This window comes from Gobius niger (assembly GCF_951799975.1).
Source record: "Gobius niger genome assembly, chromosome: 5".
Classification (NCBI taxonomy): Eukaryota; Metazoa; Chordata; class Actinopteri; order Gobiiformes; family Gobiidae; genus Gobius; species Gobius niger.
The window spans coordinates 3,942,012-3,965,289 of NC_136856.1; the positions used below are offsets into that span (position 1 = coordinate 3,942,012).

General features: G+C 41.3%; 1 protein-coding gene across 1 annotated transcript in view; it reads left to right on the forward strand.

Moving 5' to 3' along the window:
* Positions 1-23,278, forward strand: part of pde6a (phosphodiesterase 6A, cGMP-specific, rod, alpha) — a 75,545-nt gene that overhangs the window by 15,703 nt on the left and 36,564 nt on the right. Inside the window, exons 4-11 of the mRNA XM_079556231.1 lie at positions 1,521-1,673; positions 2,041-2,130; positions 6,016-6,156; positions 10,036-10,110; positions 12,260-12,324; positions 13,749-13,815; positions 19,951-19,998; positions 22,427-22,576. Of these exons, the coding sequence (XP_079412357.1) occupies positions 1,521-1,673; positions 2,041-2,130; positions 6,016-6,156; positions 10,036-10,110; positions 12,260-12,324; positions 13,749-13,815; positions 19,951-19,998; positions 22,427-22,576 (789 nt within the window). The remainder of the gene's footprint in view (positions 1-1,520; positions 1,674-2,040; positions 2,131-6,015; positions 6,157-10,035; positions 10,111-12,259; positions 12,325-13,748; positions 13,816-19,950; positions 19,999-22,426; positions 22,577-23,278) is intronic.

The following is a 23,278-nucleotide window of genomic DNA, read 5'->3' on the forward strand; positions in this document are numbered from 1 at the left end:
TTTTCTTTATTGTAAACCAAGGGCTGGATCTGCCAATTTTAGCCCAAAGTAAAGCACCATTTTCTACATGATTAAGACTAGATACCGTTAAACAATACTTGTCTGGTATTGGGGAAAACATTTAGGTTCTACTGGCATCTAAAGTTGACAAAATAAATACAGTTTTGATGCTGTTGGTCCAGGGACATTTGTTTTTCCATTTCCCCCTCTCATTTTTTGCCATTTTTATTACTAATATTTTTGCCTATTTCCCCTAGTTTTTACCCTATTTTTGCACCATTTTTAATAAATGTTTTCCCCATTTTTCACACATTTCTTGACATTGGAGATGAGCCAGCATATTGTGAATTTTCAGCTCTTCCATTCATTATTGTTCTGTTTTCTGGTTCTAGACAAGACATATATTTGAGTGTAGGTATTGGAGAAAGTATCGTTCAGATTAGGGATGCACCGATCCGCTTTTTTGAGCTCCTGATCCGATCCGATATTTTGACACTTCATCTGGCCGATACCGATCCGATACAGGCTTTTTGTATTATTATGTTTTTATACAATATATATCATTATATATTATAGCATATGGATATTACAGTAGTTTTACCTTTTTTTTTTTTTACATTTTTATAATGTAAACAGCAAGAGGTTTTGGCTTTAGCTTTGAATTTTGATTTAGAAAGTTTTTTTCAGAAGCAGGTGTTGGCGACAGGTTAACGATAATAGACTAATTTACATCCTCCTGTGTGATGTGGATGTTGTTCTGTTATGATTGATTGTGCTTTTATTTTGGCGGCATCTGAATTCTGTTTTCAATTGTGTCTTGTAAGCCCAGGAGGGCGGGGCACTTCCGTATGTGCAAGACACAATAATAAGAACAAATCAAATCAGTAGCCTAGCTTAGCGATAGCATGAAGGCTGTGAATCTGTGGTCCTGGATCTGCAGGTTTACCATTGTGCTGCGATAAACCTCGAAGCACTGCGGGCTGGAGGCTGCAGATCCAGGACCACAGAATCACGGCCCTCTTTTGTATCGGACCCATCCAGTCATCAAATCCAATACTCTCAAAATGCCCAGATCGGCTACCAACACCGATCCTGAAAATTGGATCAGTACATCCCAGTATTTAATAATTTTACCAGTACCCAGCCCTATACATAACTTAATTGGGTGTTTGGTTTGGTAATTTTGACGTTGATGCTTTTTATTGAAGATGGTTCTGTGAGTAAGACAGAAGGTTTGTTTACCTGCTTCAGAATCGAAACCCGGTGGTGAAAGAGACGTGTCGTAGGCAGCTTACATGGCTTTGTCGCTCAGTAGGGAGAGCTTGCCGGCGCCTTCTCCGGGACGGTCCCAGGTGTGGGATAAGGTGTAAGCTCCATCGTCCCGGTTCACAGATGTTGATGCACGTTTCCTGCTCTCGATGGCTTCTCTGATCCAGCCCTGCAAAGGAGAGGATACGCAAGACTAAAAAACATGTGAAACTACAGCTTTACCAGATTGTTTTTTATTTTTATTCTTGTAGGATTCCCACTTCAGCAGCTTTGTGGACGAGCTGACCGAGTATAAGACCAAGAGCATGCTGGCAGTGCCCATCATGAACGGCAAAGACATGGTGGCCGTGATGATGGCCATCAACAAAGTGGACGAGCCGCAATTCAGCAAAAAAGACGAGGAGGTAACAACAACAAGCTCCTGATTTAGACCCATGTTTTCAGTTTTTTGAGACCTATAGTTTTTTCTAGTAATAATGACCTCTGAGTATTAAAAAAGTTCTCGTTTAGCACTGTATCTGCATTTAGGTGATTGATTTAGTCTAGTGTAGCCCTGGTTCAGTTCTAGATTTTGGGTACTGACTCTGAGCACCTTTGGAACAGTTTGAATAAGTGGTTGTGGGTGAGTTTTTAAAGTTGTCAACTGAAGCTATGTTATACTGAGCCGTTGCTGAGAGCTGTGTATTTCTGCTGTGAAAGCCCTGAAACAGCAGCTACATCAGCTAAACTCCTGCTAAACTCCCCGTCGTGTTGTGTTCTGTGCATTTTCAGACTCTGAACAAATACCTGAACTTTGCCAACCTGGTCCTGAGGGTCTTCCACCTGAGCTACCTGCACAACTGCGAGACCAGGAGGGGGCAGGTCTCTGAGCGCCACACTATACAACACACACACACACTTACACACACAAGCCACTTACTGCTCTTTCTTCTTGTACTTCTTACACTTCTTACTAAAGCAGGCATTAAAAAGAATTAAAGCACAACTAAGTAACTTGTTTACCTTAATAAATCCTTCCCGTTGTCCCTGTCGGGGTAATACAAGTGTTAATGGGATGATTGGAGGGTCTTTCATCTCCCCCTGGTGTCTCTGGTCAGAAAACCACAATTGCAACTTTGCTGGAGTCACCAACAGTGTTGGGAAAGTTCATTTTCTACATGAACTAGTTCAAAGTTCAGTTCACAAATTTCAAAATGAACTAGTTCGTTCATAGTTCATAATTGTGTATAGTTAATAGTTTGTTCATAGTTCCAAAATTAACTAGTTCATAGTTATTTTTTTTGCTGCGAGCTGTTATTCAGGCATGAAAACGGGTCAGGGGTGAAAAAGGTGAGAAGTGTATTTGTCCTCTCAGGGAAATATTTTAAAATTCCATATCTTAAAGCAACAATCTGATGTATTAAGAGATGCATTCTTGCCAACCTTGGGAGAGCTGGAGAAAGTTGACTTCAGCCATGAGTAAAAAATATTAAAGCCTCCTCACTTAGTGTTAAGAAGCTCTTTCATGTCAGCCTGTCACTGTTTTCAGAGTGGATTTTGGAAATCTTTGCTAATCATATTTTATTTTATTATTATTATTATTATTTTTTAAGTTTAATTGGTAAATTCTTAGTATTTGTGTTAATTTGGTAAATTAATCATGTGAATAAGATTGTTTTAGGAGCTCATTTGTAGTTAAAAAACTCCACATTGTGGCTTTATGCAAATAAATGCGCACCGCGGAGCAGAGGAGTTTGGAGCGACAGACGTTACATACTATAAACAAGGGAAACTCGCTTCGTAACCTCACTCTGTGGCTGCTCGCGGGCACCGTGCGGACCCGCAGGTTACTGGTGTGCCAGGGCCTGTGCCAGAGCCATAAACAGCAGAGTTCAGCGCCACAGAACTGGACACAGTCAGGCCGCGGGGGCGGAGCGGAGCTACACCATGGAGTGTAGCTCCATGGTGTTTAGAACCGCTAGTAAACTCTGAAGACGCGGCGGGGTTTTATAATTATATTCACTGATATAGGTATAAATCACAGATATAAGAAATCTGGCACCATATTGAATGAACGTAAATAGAACGGGAATGACGTTCACAGACACCAGAATGAACGCGTTCATGGTTTCGTTCATCAGGCAGTAACACTGTGCGTTCAGTTCAGGTTCTCCCAAAATATGAACGCGTTCAGGTACATCACTGGTCACCAATACACACTAATGGAATCACGAAGAAGAAGCTAACAGGCTAACGGGCAAAGCTAACTGCGGGCTAGCGTCACTTTAAACAGTATTTACAGCCAAGTTTGAGTGAAAAAAATGATCTCCATTGTACTGCTTTAATGCAGTACTAAGTAACTCTTCCCCCAGAGGCCATAAGCGCAACTGCAGGTGTAGTAACAAGTTATGATTTTTTAACTTATTAATTGTCTTGGAGAGTAAATACTACGCTGACAGGAAAGATGAAGGGACAGAGGGATATTGTACATCCAATTATACAATAGAATTTTTTTTTTTTCACTCAAACTTGGCTGTAAATACTGTTTAAAGTGACGCTAGCCCGCAGTTAGCTTTGCCCGTTAGCATGTTAGCTTCTTCTTCGTGTTTCCATTAGTGTGTATTGGTGGTTCCGGTTCGGTGGCAGTCAAGTCGCAAACATGGTTTTCTGGCCAGAGACACCAGGGGGAGATGAAAGACCCCCCAATCATCCCATAAACACTTGTATTACCCCCACAGGGACTACGGAAAGGATTTATTAAGGTACAAACGTTACTTAGTACTGCTTTAAAAGTCGCTGAACAAATGGAACAAGAATAGGTTGCTCACATGAGTTGGTGCAACTAAGAATTATATTGTTGTAACTATGGTTACCGTCAAAATGCTGAATTTCGACTTGGGCTGTGTTCGAATGTCCTCACTACTCCCTATATAGTGCACTATACAGTGCTTAATTTGTAAATTTGTAGTTTCAGGAACACTTTTGGTCTGATGTGATGGATTCAGGGAACAACAATTGCCAAAACACTCTCATTAAACACCAGTATATCAGATCAAATCTTTGCCTGATCCTCCTAAATATTTCCCGGATCCTTTACCCTGAAAAACTGAAAGGTGAGTGAATGCGTTCCCCCAAACGGAGGATCAAATTAAGCACTGGCACTATATCATGGTCACGCCATTTTGTAGGAAGGCGGAAAGACACGTATTTCTCATGAATAAACGACTTGAATATAAACGATTATGGTGAAACGTTAGCTGCTTGGCTTTTTAAAAGACCGGTAGCTCTCGGACAGAAAGGCAATAAATCCAGGCTGTTTTCTTCATTCATGTAAAATCCGTGAAATAAACGTATCTGTCTCTTGAGTTTGCTCGGTCTTTATCGCAGAAATACATTATTCCCGGAGTTTAGCAAACTTATAGTGGCTGTTGTCACTCTTTCTGCTAGCACAGTGCCCGGACATTGGGCTGACCTTTTCTTTTTTTTTTTTTGCTCCTATAATTATTTATATTTTAACACAACCAAAGTTAGCATATGGCACGAGGTTTTTAACAATACGTATTGTTCGTAGACTAGATGCAAGTTAATGATTTAACTCACTACTGCCACCTCAGGTCTTATGCGTAACTGCAGCTTCTACATTAAGCTCGTGCATGACGGCGCTTCGGACCCGAATTAACACCTTTTTTTAGTGACAGTGCAGGATTTTAGAGGCAGTTGTGGTGAACAGGTCTGAGCTCATTCTTCACATTAGGACATGGCTGGAACATGTAGGGGGAGGAAAATACTTAATTTAAACATTTTTAAACTCCCCTCGTCCCTTTAAAATAACAATAACTTATTGAACTTTTTTGGCTGTTGCTTTTTATTTTTTTAACTGACCTTCTACAGCCGCAGTGTGACGTCACGCAGCAAGGAGATAGTCTACGACAGGGGTAGGCAAGTTTGCTTTGAGGAGGGCCGATTTTCATCATTGCCAAAATACCAAGGGCCAAACCTCAACATTGTAGCTCAAAGAAAAGAATCATTTCCTGCAAATGCCAATGTTTTACGACATATTGGGTTGATTGGCCAGTAAACTTAAGAAATACTGACAGGATTTCCCGCGTTTCAGAGTACTTTAACAGGTATTTGATCTCTTACTTGTATAATAATATTTCTCAAAATCACCTTGGGGGCCAGAGGTTCTGGGCTGGAGGGCCGGATTTGGCTATATAGTAGACCTACCCTGGTCTACTATATAGCGCTGGCCTATGCAGTGAATGAGGGGTTAGGGACCAGGGTGGACATTCGGACACAGCCCTGGTTACTGGTTAGTATCACTGTAATGGCTGGACTTTTCCTCTTGAAACAAAAGCTGTTGTTTGCAACCTGGCACATCTTTTCTTTTTTTTTAGACTGATGTATTTTATGCATTGTCCCTGATCAAAGACATACATTCAAAATATAATATTGAATAAATAGATACATGCATGAATAAATAAATGTGTGAGTTAGAGAACTATTAAGAGACCAGAATTTTGGAGCAACATTCTTGCATAAACAATGGTCAGCACGTGTATGAGTGAGTTTATGAACCAGTAACCATTGTAACAAGCTGATATTTTTATATTATGGAATAACTATGTAATAACAATGGCCATCGGAGAGTAAGACAGAACTGTAAGGAACCATTACAAAAGCTTAATTCAAGTTAAACATCATCAGTCAACATTTTTTGTAAACGCAGTGCAGGAGTAGAGCAATAAGAGTTTGTTGGTGTTGCAGGTGCTGCTGTGGTCGGCCAGCAAAGTGTTTGAGGAGCTGACGGACATCGAGAGACAGTTCCACAAAGCCCTGTACACGGTCCGCGCCTTTTTGAACTGCGACCGCTACTCTGTGGGGCTGCTGGACATGACCAAGACTAAGGTAAACCAGGACACTGCCTCTCCTACCACATGGACCTTTCTTTTATTCTCCGAGTTCCATTACCCGTCAAATCCCTGGACACACGTTTAATGTATCGGCTTTTCTTTATTTTAGAGAGGACACTCATAGACATAATGTATTACCCAGACCCTAACCCTGAACCCTAACCCTAATCTAAACCTAAACCTAGCCCTAAAACCACATCTAGACCCTCAAACAGTCCTTCAAATAAGTGAGGACCACCCAAAATGTCCTCACTTGCAAAACCAAACCAAAATGATACTCTGGAGTCAACCCCTGTAATTTTGCTGAGACTGCAGGTACTTCACAACGTCTCCGCAACCTGGACTGATTGCGCGCGTACAAAGGGCCTATCTCACCGTCCTGGAGACTAGTTGGAGACTCAAGTTGCTGCTGGTTCGAGATGTCTCCGATACATCCCGCGGCAATAGGGCGAGTCTCCAGGTTGTCTCGGTGAAAACAAACAGGTTTGATTTTCAATGGAGTCTCCATGTGGTCTCTGCATGGTCTGTGAGAAGTCTACGCGGTCTCAAGGTGTTCACCAAGACTACCTGGAGACTCGCCTTACCTCGAGTCTCCAGCTAGTCCCTGAGCCGGTGAGATAGGCCCATTTCAAGCTCCCTTTGATGCGTCTCATCATTGTAATTCCCTGTTCTCTTTCGGAGCTTTCGCTTCATTTGCATCATTCAGCTCTTAAGTTCTAAAGTGAAACACGCTCCTGTATTGTCTACACGGTGCATCTTTGATCCCCGTTGTCCGTGTTTGCATATTGTGATTGGCTGACTAATTACGGAGCATCTGCGAGGCCAGCCCGCACCTGCCGCGGTCGACGAGCACATGTTATGAGCCCGCACAGATGGCTGTCTGGATTTATAAATAAAGCAGACAGGAGATTCATATAACCAGCTTTGAGCATCCTCTGTGTCGAATCTGAGAGGAAATACTGTCACACTTTGCAGATTGTGGATGGAAGCTAAGAATGAACAGGTGTCTGTAAACTGATTTACTTAGACTTGGAATCAAACCGTCGAGCGGTTACAGTCGCTCGCACAAACAACAAGGAAGGAAGGGATTTATTTGTAAAGCGCTTATCGCAGACATGGTCAGAAGGCGCTTGTACGTGAGGCCATTTTACTCTCGCTCCACGGGACACATCTGCGCCAACGAACCCTCCGTAGAGAAATGCAGTGTTAATTTTGTCGTTGAAAATATTTTGTCATAATTTTAGTCGAGTATTTTTTTGCTTAAAAGTTTAAGACCAGTTAAAAATGGTAATATGAAACAGTAACGGCCGTCATTTGTGCTGAGGATTGTCCAGTGTTGTGACAGACAGCCAATCAGATCCTCCGGCTCAGAGCTGTGATGGCAAAAAAAATACGCTCAATCCACATTTTTGCACAGCTTTGGCCTCCTACCGCCCGCTTCTCGACCGGAGCTTATATTATCTCAGCTTCTTCCTCGTTTTTGTGGTCAGGTTTTTGTCATGTTCTCGTTGCTTTTTCATAGCGTTTTGGCCGCCTTTCGTTTTTTTAGAGTAACTGTGATGAACATTTGGCCAAAACGTGACAAAAACTGCAACAAAAGTGATGAAAACATAACAATGAAAACGAGGAAAGAGCTTAGGTCTTAGCTTTCAAATGAGCCGTTACACTGGCCTATAGGCTGTAAGCTCTCGGGTCGGTTCAGGTGGGGGCTTAAGAAGTTAAAGGCATGTGGTCCTGAATTCTCTCATAAACTTTCAGTTCAGTACAGCAGTGTTTCCCAACCAGGGGTACAGGGACCTCGAGGACCTAGCAAGGGGTACTTGGAACTGGGAAAATGATAATATTTCTTTTTTTTATAGGAAAAGCTATATTATGTTGCTTTGGGAGAATTTAAGGTTTATTTTGACTGCAACATTGTCCTTTTTCTTACAAATACCACTTTTAACCTCTTAACTCCCGCCTGAACCGAGAGCATTTTCTCCAGTTCAGCTTTACCCAAATCCTGTAGGCCAGTGTAACACCTCATTGGAAAGCTAAGACCCACAAAACTAAATTGATCTTTTTCCTCACATCATCAGTTTTTTTTTCATCACTTTTTTTGTTGGGCAGTCATCTCATTTTTGTCAATTTTTTTTAAACTTTTTTGTCACTTTTTCGTCAAATTTTTCGTCAAATTTTTAGATTTGTTTGTGTCAAATTCGTATCACTTTTTTGTCAATTTTTGTCACTTTTTCGTCCATTTTTTCTCAATTTTTCGTCAAATTTTTCTTACTTTTTCGTCCATTTTTTCTCACTTTTTTCACAAATTCATCATTTTTGTCTCAGTTTTGTTGCTATTTTCACACCTTTTTTCCATAAGCTTTTGGATTGGGGTAAAGCTGGAGAAAATGTGCTCGGTTCAGGTGGGAGTTAAGGGGTTAAGTAATTTCCAAATAAACTGTAACACCCTTGAGGTAGGGGGTACACGGTTGACCACTGAAAGGCCAAAGGGGTACGAAAGACAAAAAAACGTCGGGAACCACTGCAGTACAGTATTTGTCATATTGTTGTATAAAGCAAACTGTGACTCTTATACTGAATTCTCTTTGCATCTATAGGAGAGTCTAAAGTCATAATCCTTATATCCTTATTTGTTTCTGTTCATCCTCAGGTTTTTACATTTTTTTATTTGCATTTTATGGGTTTGTGCGGTTTAAATAACAAAATCATAACAATAATAATAGATCCTAAATAATAAAAGTAAATAAATATATAGTCCATGTGCACACCCTATAAACATAACAGCGTTCCTCTGTAACAAGCAGGGCTGCACAAATACATCACCACAACAACAACAAAAACATATATACATACGTACATACATACTTACACTCCTATAAACATATACACATATATACATACACATATATATACACACACACATGCATCCACAACACATAAGCACATATATGTACATACACATACAAATATATACACAAAGATATATATATATCCATTCAACTCAAGTTCATTTCTGTTTAATAAGTTCATACCTTTAAAGAGACTTAGTTTTAATTCTGATTTACTAATTTAACAGTTTGCTGGAAAAATAAATCGCCTGCAGTTTGCAACAACACCTGCATCACACATAATGTAGCGCTTTAATTTGAGTTCTTAATTCTATTGTTTTAACGTAGGAATTATTTAGATTTAGTCAAGAGTCTCAATCAATTTCTTTTCGGTCTTATTCCACAGAAGTTTCAAACAAGCTTAGTTCAATCTGTTCTACTTTATGCTTGTGCAGACACACAGATATACTACTCAATATTGCACACATATACTTATAATCAAAGTGCTGTAATATCCTCAAGTTTTATTTAATATTTTGTCAAATCTATAGTTGTAAAAGACGAATAGAAACTGCAAACCGTATGAATGGTGAAATGATTGTCATTCTTTTGTAGCCATTTCTGAAGCTGAAGCTTAATACAATCCGCTGCACCTAATTAACAACTTAAATATTAGCCTGGAATACTGCATTTGTAATTAGATTCACAGCTTACTTTTTAACGCTATTATTCAGTTCACTCACACACAAACACAGCGAGGATCATTAATTAACCTTTGAGAGAAAATTGAAAGAAGAATCTCAGGCAGCTTCTTTGTGGAGGTTTTGTGCTTCTATATGAGCTCATGAGGAGGTATTTGCAGATCAGACATTACTTATACGCCATAATCGCACCTTAGAGTTTCAGTTTGATTACTCTGACACGACCCTCACGCCTTGTTCTTCTTCTCGTGTTGGGAATCCCTGCTCTAGAGACGATGATCCTTTTTTCTGAAAACTCTTCTGCGTCTGTACATATTATAACTTTGTTCATTCTGTGTTTGTCAGGAGTTCTTTGACCTCTGGCCGATCCTCATGGGAGAGGTCCCGCCGTACGAAGGGCCCAAGACTCCGGACGGCAGGGTAAGGACGTTACACACAGGTTTACTCAATCGTCCCTTCTGGAAAAGAAACGTGCAGATCGAGATGCGAAAGACTCAGTTCAATAGGTTGTAACATAAGCGGATGAAATAATAATAAAACACTGAAGCCTTTGCAACCTTTAAGGCGAAACACTGCAGGGGAATAAGGGAAAACCGCACCTCCCTCACCTCACAGCTCACCCCCCACACACGCCCCACCACACGCCACTGTTAATGTCGTCGACTAAAATATTTAGTCTTGATTTTAGTCAAAGGGATTTTTCTGCTGACTAAAATTGGGCTAAAACTAAATTATAAGTTTTTCATGAGACTAAAACTGTGACTAAACTGTCCAGATATTTCAGATATTTTAGTCGACTAAAATAAGACTAAATAAAAATGAAAAGGAGAGACTAAAATCATCCAAACATTTATTGACCGTCTTAAAGAGCCTCAGGTCATGTCTGAGCTTTGTGCATGTGGGAGCTTGGGTTGGGCGATGTTCCCTTAATTGGTCGTTGACGATGTTTACAGTGAACCATCCATTATAAGCATTTTTTAAAGACATTTACACAGCCTATATATATGCTGCATATTACTATGTATGTTAAGAAAATGTGAGATTGCAGGATAAATGGATCTAAACTAAACATGATCTGAACACAGTCACGGAACACGACTTTTGCAACAGAAATGTGTTAAAACTCGTGCGTAAAGTCTGAGAGGAGAACGACTTATTCAGAGCATCAACTCCTCCTCAATACCAAGGCTCTTATCACACTAATACAAATGTAAATCGGAGCTTATTATTTGCATTTGCTCAATTTTAGCGTAATGTTTAAGAAACAGTGGGTGAACGAGACAATATTAGAAGTTTGCGTCGTAGCTTACATTTTTGAAGCCGCTCCACGCGGCGCCCGGTCCGTGAGCTGTAACCTCGTACCTCCTGCACCGCCTCTTTCTCTCCTCTCTTTCCTCTCTCGGTCTTTCGTGAGAATAATCCGCGCGCTTAGCTAGCTCCGATGTGACTTCCATCTCGTCATTTTAAAACGGTTTAAGTTTCCATACGAAACATCACGATGGACGATGATATCGTCCATCGTGATGTTGCCCATCCATCACGATGGACGATGATATCGTCCATCGGCACAACCCTAACAAGGCTAGCACATGTCTATGGTATCAGCTAGCCTGCATTAAAAACAGTCTGACCCGCTCCACAGTGCACCTGAGGCAAATCACTTATAACACCAGACTAACCATATAAATGTCTGTGTCCATAGAATCATGTTTGGAAAATAACTGACCTGCATCACATGAATGATCGCATTTTGAGGGACTATTTTCTAGCAGATCACTCCGCCGCTGCGTAGCTTATACAACCACAAAGCTGATGCTGTGCAAATATTTAAGTTATTTTAAATGCAAAATAGTTATAATGATTCTCTTTCACAGACGTTTATATGGTTAGTCTGGTGTTTTCAGTGATTTTCCTCAGGTGCACTGTGGAGCGGGTCACACTGTTTTTAATGCAGGCTAGCTGATACCATAGACATGTGCTAGCCTTGCATTAGCCTAGCTCCACAAAACTCTTCAATCATAAGAACTGCATGAATTACAAAAAAAAATATCTCCAGGTACCAGCAACACTCTGGATAACAAGGAAATGAGGCCCTATGTCAAAAATCCTGAAACATCCCTTTAAACTAAAGTCTCAATAACTTTAAAATGGGTTTACTTACTCTATAAAGACACGCCGCAGCACATGAGGAAGACGTTTCCTGACAGAAGCACAGGCTTGTTTCCGTGCATCTCACACTTGTGGAGACTCAGATTCCTCATGTCAGAAGTCGTGTGCTGCAGATTTGGTGGTGTTTTTTTCTCCGCTCCTCGCTGATTCCTTCAGATCGGCGCACAGTGACAGGCGCCGCTGTCTTTGAAGATTCTCCTGCTGCTGCTGTTAACGAAGCATCGCAGGCTTTTCAAAGACAATGGATGTGTAGTTTTGAAAAGCCAATGAAAACAGGCTCATAGCAAATGGAAGAATAACAGTGTTTGGATGCTGAACCAGGCTGTACATGAAGTGAAATATATGGTAACATTTTGCAGTATTACACTCACTATGTGGCTAATGTGGTTTTGTTTTAAAGGAAGTGATCTTCTACAAAATCATCGACTACATCCTGCACGGGAAGGAGGACATCAAAGTCATACCGTGAGTGAAACAGAAACAGTTTTTAGAAATATTAACCTCTTCACTCCCACATGTTCTCCCGTTTGGTTTATTTTAAAGCAGTACTAAGTAACGTGTTTACCTTAGTAGTCCCTCTGGGGGTAACACAAGTGTTTATGGGATGATCGGAGGGTCTTTCATCTCCCCCCTGGTGTCTCTGGCCAGAAAACCATGTTTGCAACTTGACTGCCACCGGACCGGAGTCACCAATACACACTAATGAAATCACAAAGAAGAAGCTAACAGGCTAACGGGCAAAGCTAACTGCGGGCTAGCGTCACTTTAAACAGTATTTACAGCAAAGTTTGAGTGAAAACAATTATATTATAAGAAATCGTAACTTGCTACGACACCTGCAGTTGCACTTATGGCCTCTAGGGGCAAGAGTTACTTAGTACTGCTATAACCCTCAAATACTATCGCTCAAATTCAAAACACCATCAGAAACGCCGGGTGATTTTTACCCGATGAATATAGTACTTTTGAAAACATGACAATACATGACACATGTGAGTCGTGTTCTTTTATTAAACTGTGTCATGTCTAATAAAATAAAAGAGAAGCATCATGAGAGGACCAGATAAAAATGCTCCAAAATTACTGGAAAATTAGGAATTTGAGAACAAAAAAATTCCAAAAAAATAAAATAATGAAGATGGAAACTTGGTTTTTGATCCACCTGTTCCTGGATAGGTGAGACTTCTCTGGTGAAGCACAGTGTCGTCGGCACAAACAGCCACAGGAGAGAGAAACAACTATGTGTTACTCACTTACTGTGAGGCCAGAGACACGAACTCTGTGACAGGAGCAAAGCTGGAGTTGAAGCAAAGTAAATGTGGCAGCCCGGAAAGTCAACCTTGAAAGGGAGCAAGAGCCTGATTAAATACGCTAACCCTCCCCAACTTTCTATCACTACAACATGTGCCTGTAGGAAAACACCCAGGCCATCAAAGATGTCACAGACAAAGCTGAAGCCCAGAGACCCAGGACACTCAGATAAACGCAGCATCATGAAAATCACATACATTTATTTGCTCGGGTGAAAACCACCCGGCAACAGTGTTCTAAGGTGCCATTTCAAAAATCCTGAAATATCCCTTTAATATAGAAGGTGCAGTTACACGTATGACCTGAGATGGCACTAGTGAGTATAAAATGGCTAACTTGCATCTTGCTCCTTTAATATAAATGCAAAGTTTACTAAATTAATCTTTATCAGTGTCACTTAAACCACCTGGACTTTTACTGTAAACTTTGCCAATGTTGACTTTGATATTTCTCTATTTTCACTATGTTTTAAACTTTCTATTCATTGTATATAAGAGACCTCTAGTGACTATATTTTGTTTATTTTGCTGTCACGTATTTCAAACTCTTTGTATTTTATCTTCCTCTCTGTGCCACAGAAACCCCACCCCTGAGCACTGGGCTCTGATCAGCGGTTTACCAACGTACGTCGCCGAGACTGGGCTGGTAAGAATTTGCTTTTTCACTTTTTGTCACTCCCATGTTGATATTTCCATCCTTCCTTTTACTTTCCCTGTTGTTTCTTCAAGTGACGCCACAGTTTCCGCTTTACAACACCGTATCGCGCTCACACAGGCACAAACGTCACTCGCTGCAAATGGTTGGGCTTAATTTATTCATATTTAACCGTCTTTGCGTATTAGCGCTGGGATAGCTCATAAGCTTTAACTCAAAATGACTTGTGAGGATATTGAGGATGTAATATTTCCCTATCTGCCGCCGAGACAGAGGATGAATAATGAATACATGGCCCTGAGTGGAGCTGGAGACTCCGTTCAGTCAAAGGAATGAAGTGGTTATGGAGTTTAATATTGGCGTTTAAAAGGGAAGTGGCTGTCAGTGGTGTTTGGGTTACGATGTGTCAGAACTGAACTGCTTATATGTTAGAATGGTGACTAAACTATTGTTGAGTTGTTCAAATATGGGAGAAAAATGTGCTAAATCAGGGCTAGACCAGGACTTTACAGGGACTCAGTAAATCAGTGTTAACCCTTTCTACTCTAGCCAAATATGGCTCCAGTTATGGTCCCGGTATTTGGACGCACTTGGACACTAGGGGGCGCCCTTCCAACCTTCTCAGTGTAAATGTGAGTTGACTTTCTTCAGAGTTAGACTTTAGGTCAGACACCATGAGTGACAGTAACATGACGCTAAATACAGTGAGCTCTTTGTTTCTAGTAAAAAGGCTGAGGCCTCATTGCTCTTCAGTCACAGACTGAGAAGTGAAGAAGGAAGCCATGGAGCTTCTGCTTTAGACAGAACTTCAGACTTCTGCTGTAAGTGGACAATTCTGAAACTGAAGTATGTAGTAAATCAGGGGTCCTCAGACTTTTTTCTCTGGGGGCCACACACCTGACTGTGATGGGGGCCGGACCGGGTTGGCCATTACATAGAATTGTATGACTCAGACCAAAATGCCTCAGTGTGAAGTAGAGATGACTCGCCTGCACAGTCGTCCCCACGACTATATCCACAAGATCAGCACTTGATCCAGGCTCATATTTGTTTCACTGTAGTGGTTTGCAAAAATAGTAATCAAGTCTTCACACTTTGTTTTAGTTTCCATTTATTTTTATTTTCAAATAAAACATCATTATGTAATGTCACCAAAGTAATAACTTCTTACACTTGTATTGCGCTTTACAAGCCTGTTCACAAGTTTCTTAAAGTACTGTAGTCATTATTCATTCACTCAACACTCTGTGGTGGTAAACTTCATTTACCACGTGGCTATGGTAAATGGTCTCAACTTATCTTTTCCACCTACATTAGGCACTCAAAGCGCTTTACAGCAAGGACCCAGTCACCCATTCATACTCCCAAGACACTGGGGGCAATGTGGGTGAAGTGTCTTGCCCAAGGACACAACGACAATGTGCACTTTCAGGAGGTGGGATTCGAACCCCCGACCTTCCGATCATGAGACGACCCGCTCTACCATCTGCGCCACTGTCGCCCCGCTATAATGTGTTTATATTCTGATCTCTTATGTAGGTGTCCTCTGCACCTGTGGAATTATTTTTTATTTATTCAAATTGCCCCCTAGTGGCTGGAATGAGTAAACTGGTTATTTAGTTAAAATATCCTAACTCCGCACAGGAATGGGCTAGAGACTTACTTTTTTTTTTACATACTCAAGGATTTGTGCTCTACAAGCTGCGGGCCATAGTTTGAGGACCCCTGTAGTAAATAAATAAAAAATGAAATGAAAATTCTAATTACATTTTTTTTTCTTTTTTTTTAATCACACTATTGATGCTTATAAAAGGTTGAAGAAATATCCATATACATTATCTGCTGTAGGTCATCTGTGTCCCAGTTCCTCTGGGACAAACATGACTCTACAGCAGATACTAATGACAAGGGTTTGCTTTTGTAGAATGAGTCATTAATATTTATTTAATATTTTAATCACATAAATTCAGGATTTTCACACTTATTACAAAGGAAAACTTGAATTTCAATCTTTTATTGTACATCCAGCAGAAGTGTAATGTTCTAAAGGCAAGGCAAGTTTATTTGTAGAGCACTATTCATACACAAGGCAATTCAAAGTGCTTCACAGTTGCATAAATATAAGAAAACAAATACAATCAATAAAAAACATCAACATAGAATTAATCAATTACAGTAAGAGGCAAGAGTGTAGATAAAATACTTTCAGTTATATGCATTTTAAGTCTTGTTTAGATTCACTCTGTCTTGAGAATTATTTAAAGTCTTGTTTTGACTCACTCTGTCTTGAGCACTATTTTTTCTTGCTCGTTCACACAAAGTTACCTAACCTGTGCAAAGCGTGGTCAGGTTGTTGCTTAAGTAGAGCCTCTCACAGCCATCGCTGCTGAGGCGGGACACAGTGAAACAGCCTTTTAGAATTTCTTCAAATATTCTGAGGGTTATGGAACAAAAAGGTAAAGTGGAAGACCCAAAAAATGTCACCAGCTCTGAGCCAGTGGATCCGGTTGGCTGTCCGTCAAGACAATGGACGATCCTCGACCCAAATGAAGGCCGTTACTGGAGCCGCCTAAAACCATAGACTGTATATATAAATGGACAGCTTCTCCTCACTCCCCCCCGTTTACCATATTGACTATGGTCGTGGGGGAAATCATGGCGGATTTACAGACTCCTCCTCCCCAGCTCTGACGAAGCATGTTCCTAAAAAGGGCATAAGGGCGGGATCTTCACTGTAGACTCCACCCTTACGTGACGTGTAGCTCGCACTGCTCCAATGCTAACAGTCCGACCCTCATTAAAGGGGGAGTATTATGCAAAATCGATTTTTTCAAGCTTTACATCATGTTATTTTGTCATTCCCTCATTAAAAACATGCCTGAAGTGTTGCCTTGGCACATTCACGTATTTTTGAGTAATCTGTAAAAACTCTGATGGCGGCCATTTTAGGGATAGGTTTGCCTGAGTCCTCCTAGGAACGCCCCCACCTCCTGGAGACGCCTCCGAGCTTTCATCACCAGCCGAGTAACCAACCACTGCTCCTCAGCAGAACCCCCTCCCCACTGATGCCACAGACAACGTGTGGACGGGGCGTGTCGGAAAGGGTCAGAGGTTCTTAAAGAGACAGAGGCCTATTTCAAGACATTCACTACAGCCATTTTGAGAGAGCAATTTTATACAAGGCAGTTATTCTAATTTACTGCATTTACAGACCAACAGAAGGTTTGGTCATCATTGTAGTGTGATATAGACTGGTGCTATGTGACTGAAAAAAGCATAATACCCCCTCTTTAAATTGTGACTAACCCAACGTTAGCACAGGAGGAATATCTAGCCTATTCTAGTGTTGAAAAAATTGAAACCAGGCTTTAATGTTGTTTTAAAGGTGTCTAAACTCCAATGCTTTTCAATGGGGCACTTGTGGCGATATGGAGGTACTACAGTAATGGTGGAGCAATGGCGGAGCAATGGCGGAGCAATGGCGGAGCAATGGCGGCCTCTAGTGTCGTGGGCATAAAGCAGAGCAGCCAGCGGCCATTGCCTAAAACCTAAACTAACGTATGTGATTAAAATAAAAGCTGCGATGGAAGCACCAACCTCCTCTTCTCTAAAATCCCAAACTCCAAATGTCGCTGAGCAACTCGTAAAGTGCGGCGCCGTCCCCCTCCTCGCTCCATCTCTGTCCCGTAGAGTTTGTGCCGCTCCAACACCTGAACCCCACATTTAAAAACGTCTCATTTTGTCGATATCCGGCTGTGAATCTGCGGCGGAGCGTCTGAGCACAACATTAGACGAATTACGGTGTCCAATGCTCTAACCGCCGAGAAAATGGAAACCCGCTCTCCCGTGACGCGCAATAGTTGTTTCCACCGAAGATATAATTAATCTGAAAAGTTTATAGTTACACTTTCCGCTTGGCTGAGAGCTACATCCGTCCTCTTTGTGCGAGTCGCTCCGTCTTTGAACTCATCCAAACTCTGTAATAGTAAAATTATCCGCTCATTTCAAGTTTTAATAATGTAGAAAAGTGGGAGAAGACATTTTGGACGGAGAAGATTGGAAATTATAGAGTTATACATTGGCAACTTTTAACGACTTTGGAAATCTTAGCCTTGGAATCTCCTGAAGTGTTTGAACTTTTCAAGCTGCAAAACCCCCCAAACAGCTCAACAAATATCTCAGTTTATCTCCAATGTCAAGAAATGAGAAGAAAATGAGAAGAAATTTGGGGGTAGATGGGCAAAATAAACCTAAGAAAAATTGTGAAAAATTAGGTAAAAAAATTGGGAAAAACTTCTCAACTCCCGCCGTAACTGAGCATATTTTCTCCAGTTCGTAAATGAGGATGAAAATAGATTTGGGTAAAGCCAAACTGGAGAAAATGTGCTTGGTTAAAGGAACAGGCCACAGTTTATGTTCTTACCTGAGCTTAGACGAGTTGATGCGTACCTGTCTGTGCTTTATGTTAGCGTGTTGTTAGCATGTAGCCAAACGGGGGTGAAGTCAGAACCGACCAAGCTCTTTCTACGTTTCCCCTATTTAAATACGAGTATTTACACGATCCAAGTATAGTAACACAAAATTAAACATGTCGATTTTCTAAGTGTCAAGGTCAATGATTTAAATGGATATTTCAGGATTTTTGACATAGGGCCTCATTTCCTAGTTATCCAGAGTGTTGCTGATTTCTGGAGATATTTTTTTTGTAATTCATGCAGTTCTTATATTTGAAGAGTTCCGTGGTGCTAGGCTAATGCAAGGCTAGTGCATGTCTATGGTATCAGCTAGCCAGCATTAAAAACAGTCTGACCCGCTCCACAGAGCACCTGAGGCAAATCACTTATAACACCAGACTAACCATATAAATGTCTGTGTCCATAGAATAATTTTAACCATTTTGCATTTAAAAGACCTTATATTTGAGCAGCATCAGCTTCGTGGTTGTATAAGCTACGCAGCGGCGGAGTGATCTGCTAGAAAATAGTCCCTCAAAATGCGATCATTCATGTGATGCAAGGTCAGTTATATTCCAAAAATGATTCTATGGACACAGACATTTATATGGTTAGTCTGGGGTTATAAGTGATTTGCCTCAGGTGCACTGTGGAGCGGGTCAGCCTGTTTTTAATGCAGGCTAGCTGATACCATAGAAATACACTAGCCTTGCACTAGCCTAGCGCCACGAAACTCTTCAAATATCTCCAGAAATCAGCAACACTCTGGATAACTAGGAAATGAGGCCCGATGTCAAAAATCCTGAACTATCCCTTTAATGTCCCTTTGAACTGTCCCTTTAAGGAGAATGAATTCCTGAGCATGTAAAAAAAAAAAAAGTAAGTCTCTAGTCTATTCCTGTGTGGAGTTATGGATTTTTAAATGAATAACCAGTTTGCTCACTCCGGCCACTAGGGGGTAGTTTACATTTTTATAAAAGGAAAGAATTCCACACCTTACCAGCAGAGGGCACTGACATAATAAGAGATCAGGATATTAACAGCATATTATAGCCACGTGTAAAATAGTCAGTGTGCCTACAATAGTACCTTACTGCCATCGAATGTGGAGTGAATGAATAAGTATTTTATGTAGCACTCAGTATGGAAAAAACAGTGGCCTGTTCCTTTAAGGCACGGGTTAAGTGGTTAAAGAAAATAGGGAAAAAGGGTTTTAAAAATTTGGAAAAAAAACGAAAAGGAAGTTGTAGAAATGCATGGGTGAGTGTTTTTCCCGCCCTTTTGTAGTCTGTTGGGGGCAATTATCTTTATGGGTGACAAAGAAAAGTAAATTTGGTACGACCTGGAGCGCCCTCGACTGGGAATTATGGGAATAACATGGTTTTAAAAGCTTTCACTTTCATCCAACGGCACACTAACAAATCCATGGCACCGTGAAGAACACATTTGGACAGGTTTTTTTCTCCCGGTATGATAAAAAAAATACAGGGAATACAGATTGAAACGCTTCAGCAGTAGACAAAGAAACAACCAAGGTCAACAGGATTAATTGTAAAAACATAACAGGGTGAATAGTAAACCTAACGTAATATTAAATGGGAGGAGTTGTATCTCTTCAGAATACCAGTCACGCTTCATCTAAAGTCTGTTCTTTTACTCCATGTTTCCACAGATCTGTAACATCATGAACGCCGCCCAGGACGAGACCTTCTCTTTTCAGGTGAGCGAGTTTCTCCTTCGTCCTGCTTTCGATTAAACTCACCCACTCACCTTCACCTCCGCACCAGCAAAGTCTGCTCCTGTGGCGTCTCCGCGGCCGGGGTTTCATTTGTTCTCCTCTCGCTTCAGACGAGAGCACATGAAGGCACAAAACCTTTGATGCTGTCTCGTGTCCGGCATGTTTGTTCTGACCTTTTGTTGATCTCACGTGTGTCGCAAATCTTTTCTAAAATTGCAAAGTGGGTTGTTCTGCTTGATCACAATCTTGGTTAGAAAATGCTACAACATTCAGTGTCCATTTCCAAGCTGCTTTTAGCCACAGAATCTGGTAGGGATGCACCGATGCCAGTGTTGGGTATCGGGTCCATGCCTTTATGAGGTCCCGATACCAGAAATCGATACCACTTGAAGTCTGGCCGGTGCTCCTACAGGACACTACTCTCTGCTGAGGAGAGAAAATAGCAACAAACTGGAGAATTCTTTAGTGTAAATCCAATATTCCACATAGAGCTGACTTTATTACAGACGACACTCCCTAAATCGTCTGTGCTGGATTTAACCAGAGCTAAATGTTGTTAGCGCTGCAGCGTGGAGTCTGTAGAGTTTACAAGATACAGGCTAATGCTGCTAACTAGCCGCTAACTCGCGGTTAACAGTAAATGCTTTCTCACAGGAGGAACATCTGTATGGTCTCTCTCCTGCGTGGACTCTAATGTGTTTTTGTAAAGCAGATTCATATGTAAATCTCTTGTTGCAAACTGAGCACTGGAGTTTCTTCTGCTCAGCCTCATCAGGTCCTGACTTGTCTTCATTGTGGACAGTGGTCTCTGGTGCAGACTTGTTGTTGGGGGACAGTCTGGTTCTTCTGTCTCTGCTCTGGACTAGGTTGTTGTCGTCTCCATCAGCTTCTGTCTCCATCAGCTTCTGTCTCCATCAGCTGCTTAAACGGAGACTCTTCGCTCTTCACACAGACAGCACTGGACTCTGGAACAGGCCTGAAACATGATTTAAAACACATTAAACTCTATCGTCAACATTAGTCAGTGAAATTGGATGTGTTTGAAAGTGTTGGACTGCTCAGAGACGCTGTGTTCCTCTGGCTCCTCTTTAATCCGTGGAGTCTGTGTAAAGTCCTGGTTCAGACTCTGTTTCAGCAGGACTCATGGGCTCAGAGCCTGGTCCAGGAGCTGCTGTCTCCTGTGGTTCTCCTCTTCGGAGCGACATAGTTCCTCCTCATACTCTACTCCTCTGTTCAACCTCATTCAATTTGGAATGTTTTTATAAAAGTATTTGTGATTTCTAAACAGTCTAACCGTGGACCTTGGTGTGCAATTTGGCCAATAAATGATTAATAAAATCTTTTTTTTTTAAAGTACAGTGAATTTATGACTGTTAAAAGTAGAGGTCACGTTTTGGGCCTCAGGTGTTAAGTGTGGCTGTGTCCGAAACCATTAAATTACAGCCTCTACGTCCTAACCCGAGCTCCTGACCCTCAACTGTTAGCTCTGAAGCTCTAGTTCACTAACTCCATAGAGATCTATTTGCCCAATTCGACCGTCCTTACCCAGGGGAAGGGGAAGTGACATCACCAACAGCTGCTGTTCTTCTTCTTTAAGGTTATTGGCAGACTGTAGGCAAACAAAAACACATGCCGCCACCTATTGTATTGCATATGCAGCAACATAGTGTCCAAATAAAGACATTTAAGGTGAAAAAAAAAACATCTCAACAGCTGTTTTATGAAGCTACAGTAGCAAATTAGCCATGTGGCTTACGAAAATGCATAAAGTGCCTTCATTTAAACCATTTACTGAGGCGGCTCTTTAACACAATGACATGTGACTGCTATGATAGTTAGCATTGCAGCTCCTTTTCCTAACTTTTTTTTCCAACTCCTTCCTTTTTCACTGCCCAATTCGGAGGCTTCTTATCATGGCGGACGCTGATGCACCTCTTACCAATCTGCTCGTTTCAGAAGGAGCCTGTGCCTTTTTTAAAGGGTTCTCTGAGGGTTAAAGCTTGGGCGCAGATTGGTCTTCCAAATAGACAATGACCCAAAGCAAACTGACACACTGGTTACAAAGTGGCTTAAGGAAAACAAAGCCAATGTTTTGAAGTGGTCGTCACAAAGTCCTGATCTCAAACCAGTTGAAAATGTATGGGCAGAACTGAAAAGGCATAGGCACGCAAGGCGGTCTACAAATGTGGATCAGTTACACCAGTTCTGTTTGGAGGAATGGACCAAAACTCGTGCAAACTATTGTGAGAAGCTTTGGAAGGAAATCCAAAATGTTTGACCCAAGATCAACAGATCAATTGATGAATAGTTCAGTCTGTGAACTTTTCATCTCACGTTTTCAGATTTGTAAACCCTCCAGTGTCCCCCCCCCCCAGGTAATGATGTCTTTTTCCGTGTTTCCCCCCTTTAGACGGAGCCCCTCGATGACTCCGGGTGGACCATCAAAAACGTCCTGTCTATGCCCATCGTCAACAAGAAGGAGGAGATTGTGGGCGTGGCTACTTTCTATAACAGGAAGGATGGGAAACCTTTCGACGACATGGACGAGACTCTGATGGAGGTAGAGCCTGAGTCACGGTTTAAAAATAACACTCAGGGCATTCACGCACACGCTGTAATATTAATGTGCGCTGCAGGCCGGGGCTGAAAGCACGGCACAACACCGCTGCTATCCGACTTTGAAGCAGAACACATACAGTGCCTCTCGAAAGTATTCATACATCTTGAACTTTTGCACATTTTGTCATGTTTACAACCCTAAACATAAAGATTTTATTTTGATTTTTTTACTGAATGTTCACACACAAGTAACCGACAACTCTGAAGTGAAAGCAAAATGATACATGATTCTGTTATTTTTCAAAAAATAGAAAAGTGAAAAGTGGTGCATGCATAAGTATTCATACAGCATGAATGAATACTTTGTGGGACCCCCTTTTGCTGCAATAACAGCAGCAAGTCTTTTGGGGTCTGACTCTACAAGATTTGCACATGTAGAGACTGACATTTTTGCCCATTCCTCTTTACAAAACAGTCAGATTAGAAGGAGACAGTGCACCCGAGGCAAAACACCAGATTAACCATGTAAATGTCTGCACATCTGTTTGCATTTAAAATAACATATATTTGAGCAGCATCAGCTTCGTGGTTGTATAAGCTACGCAGCGGCGGAGTGATCCGCTAGAAAATAGTCCCTCAAAATGTGCTCATTCATGTGATGCAGGTCAGTTATTTTCCAAACATGATTCTATGGACACAGACA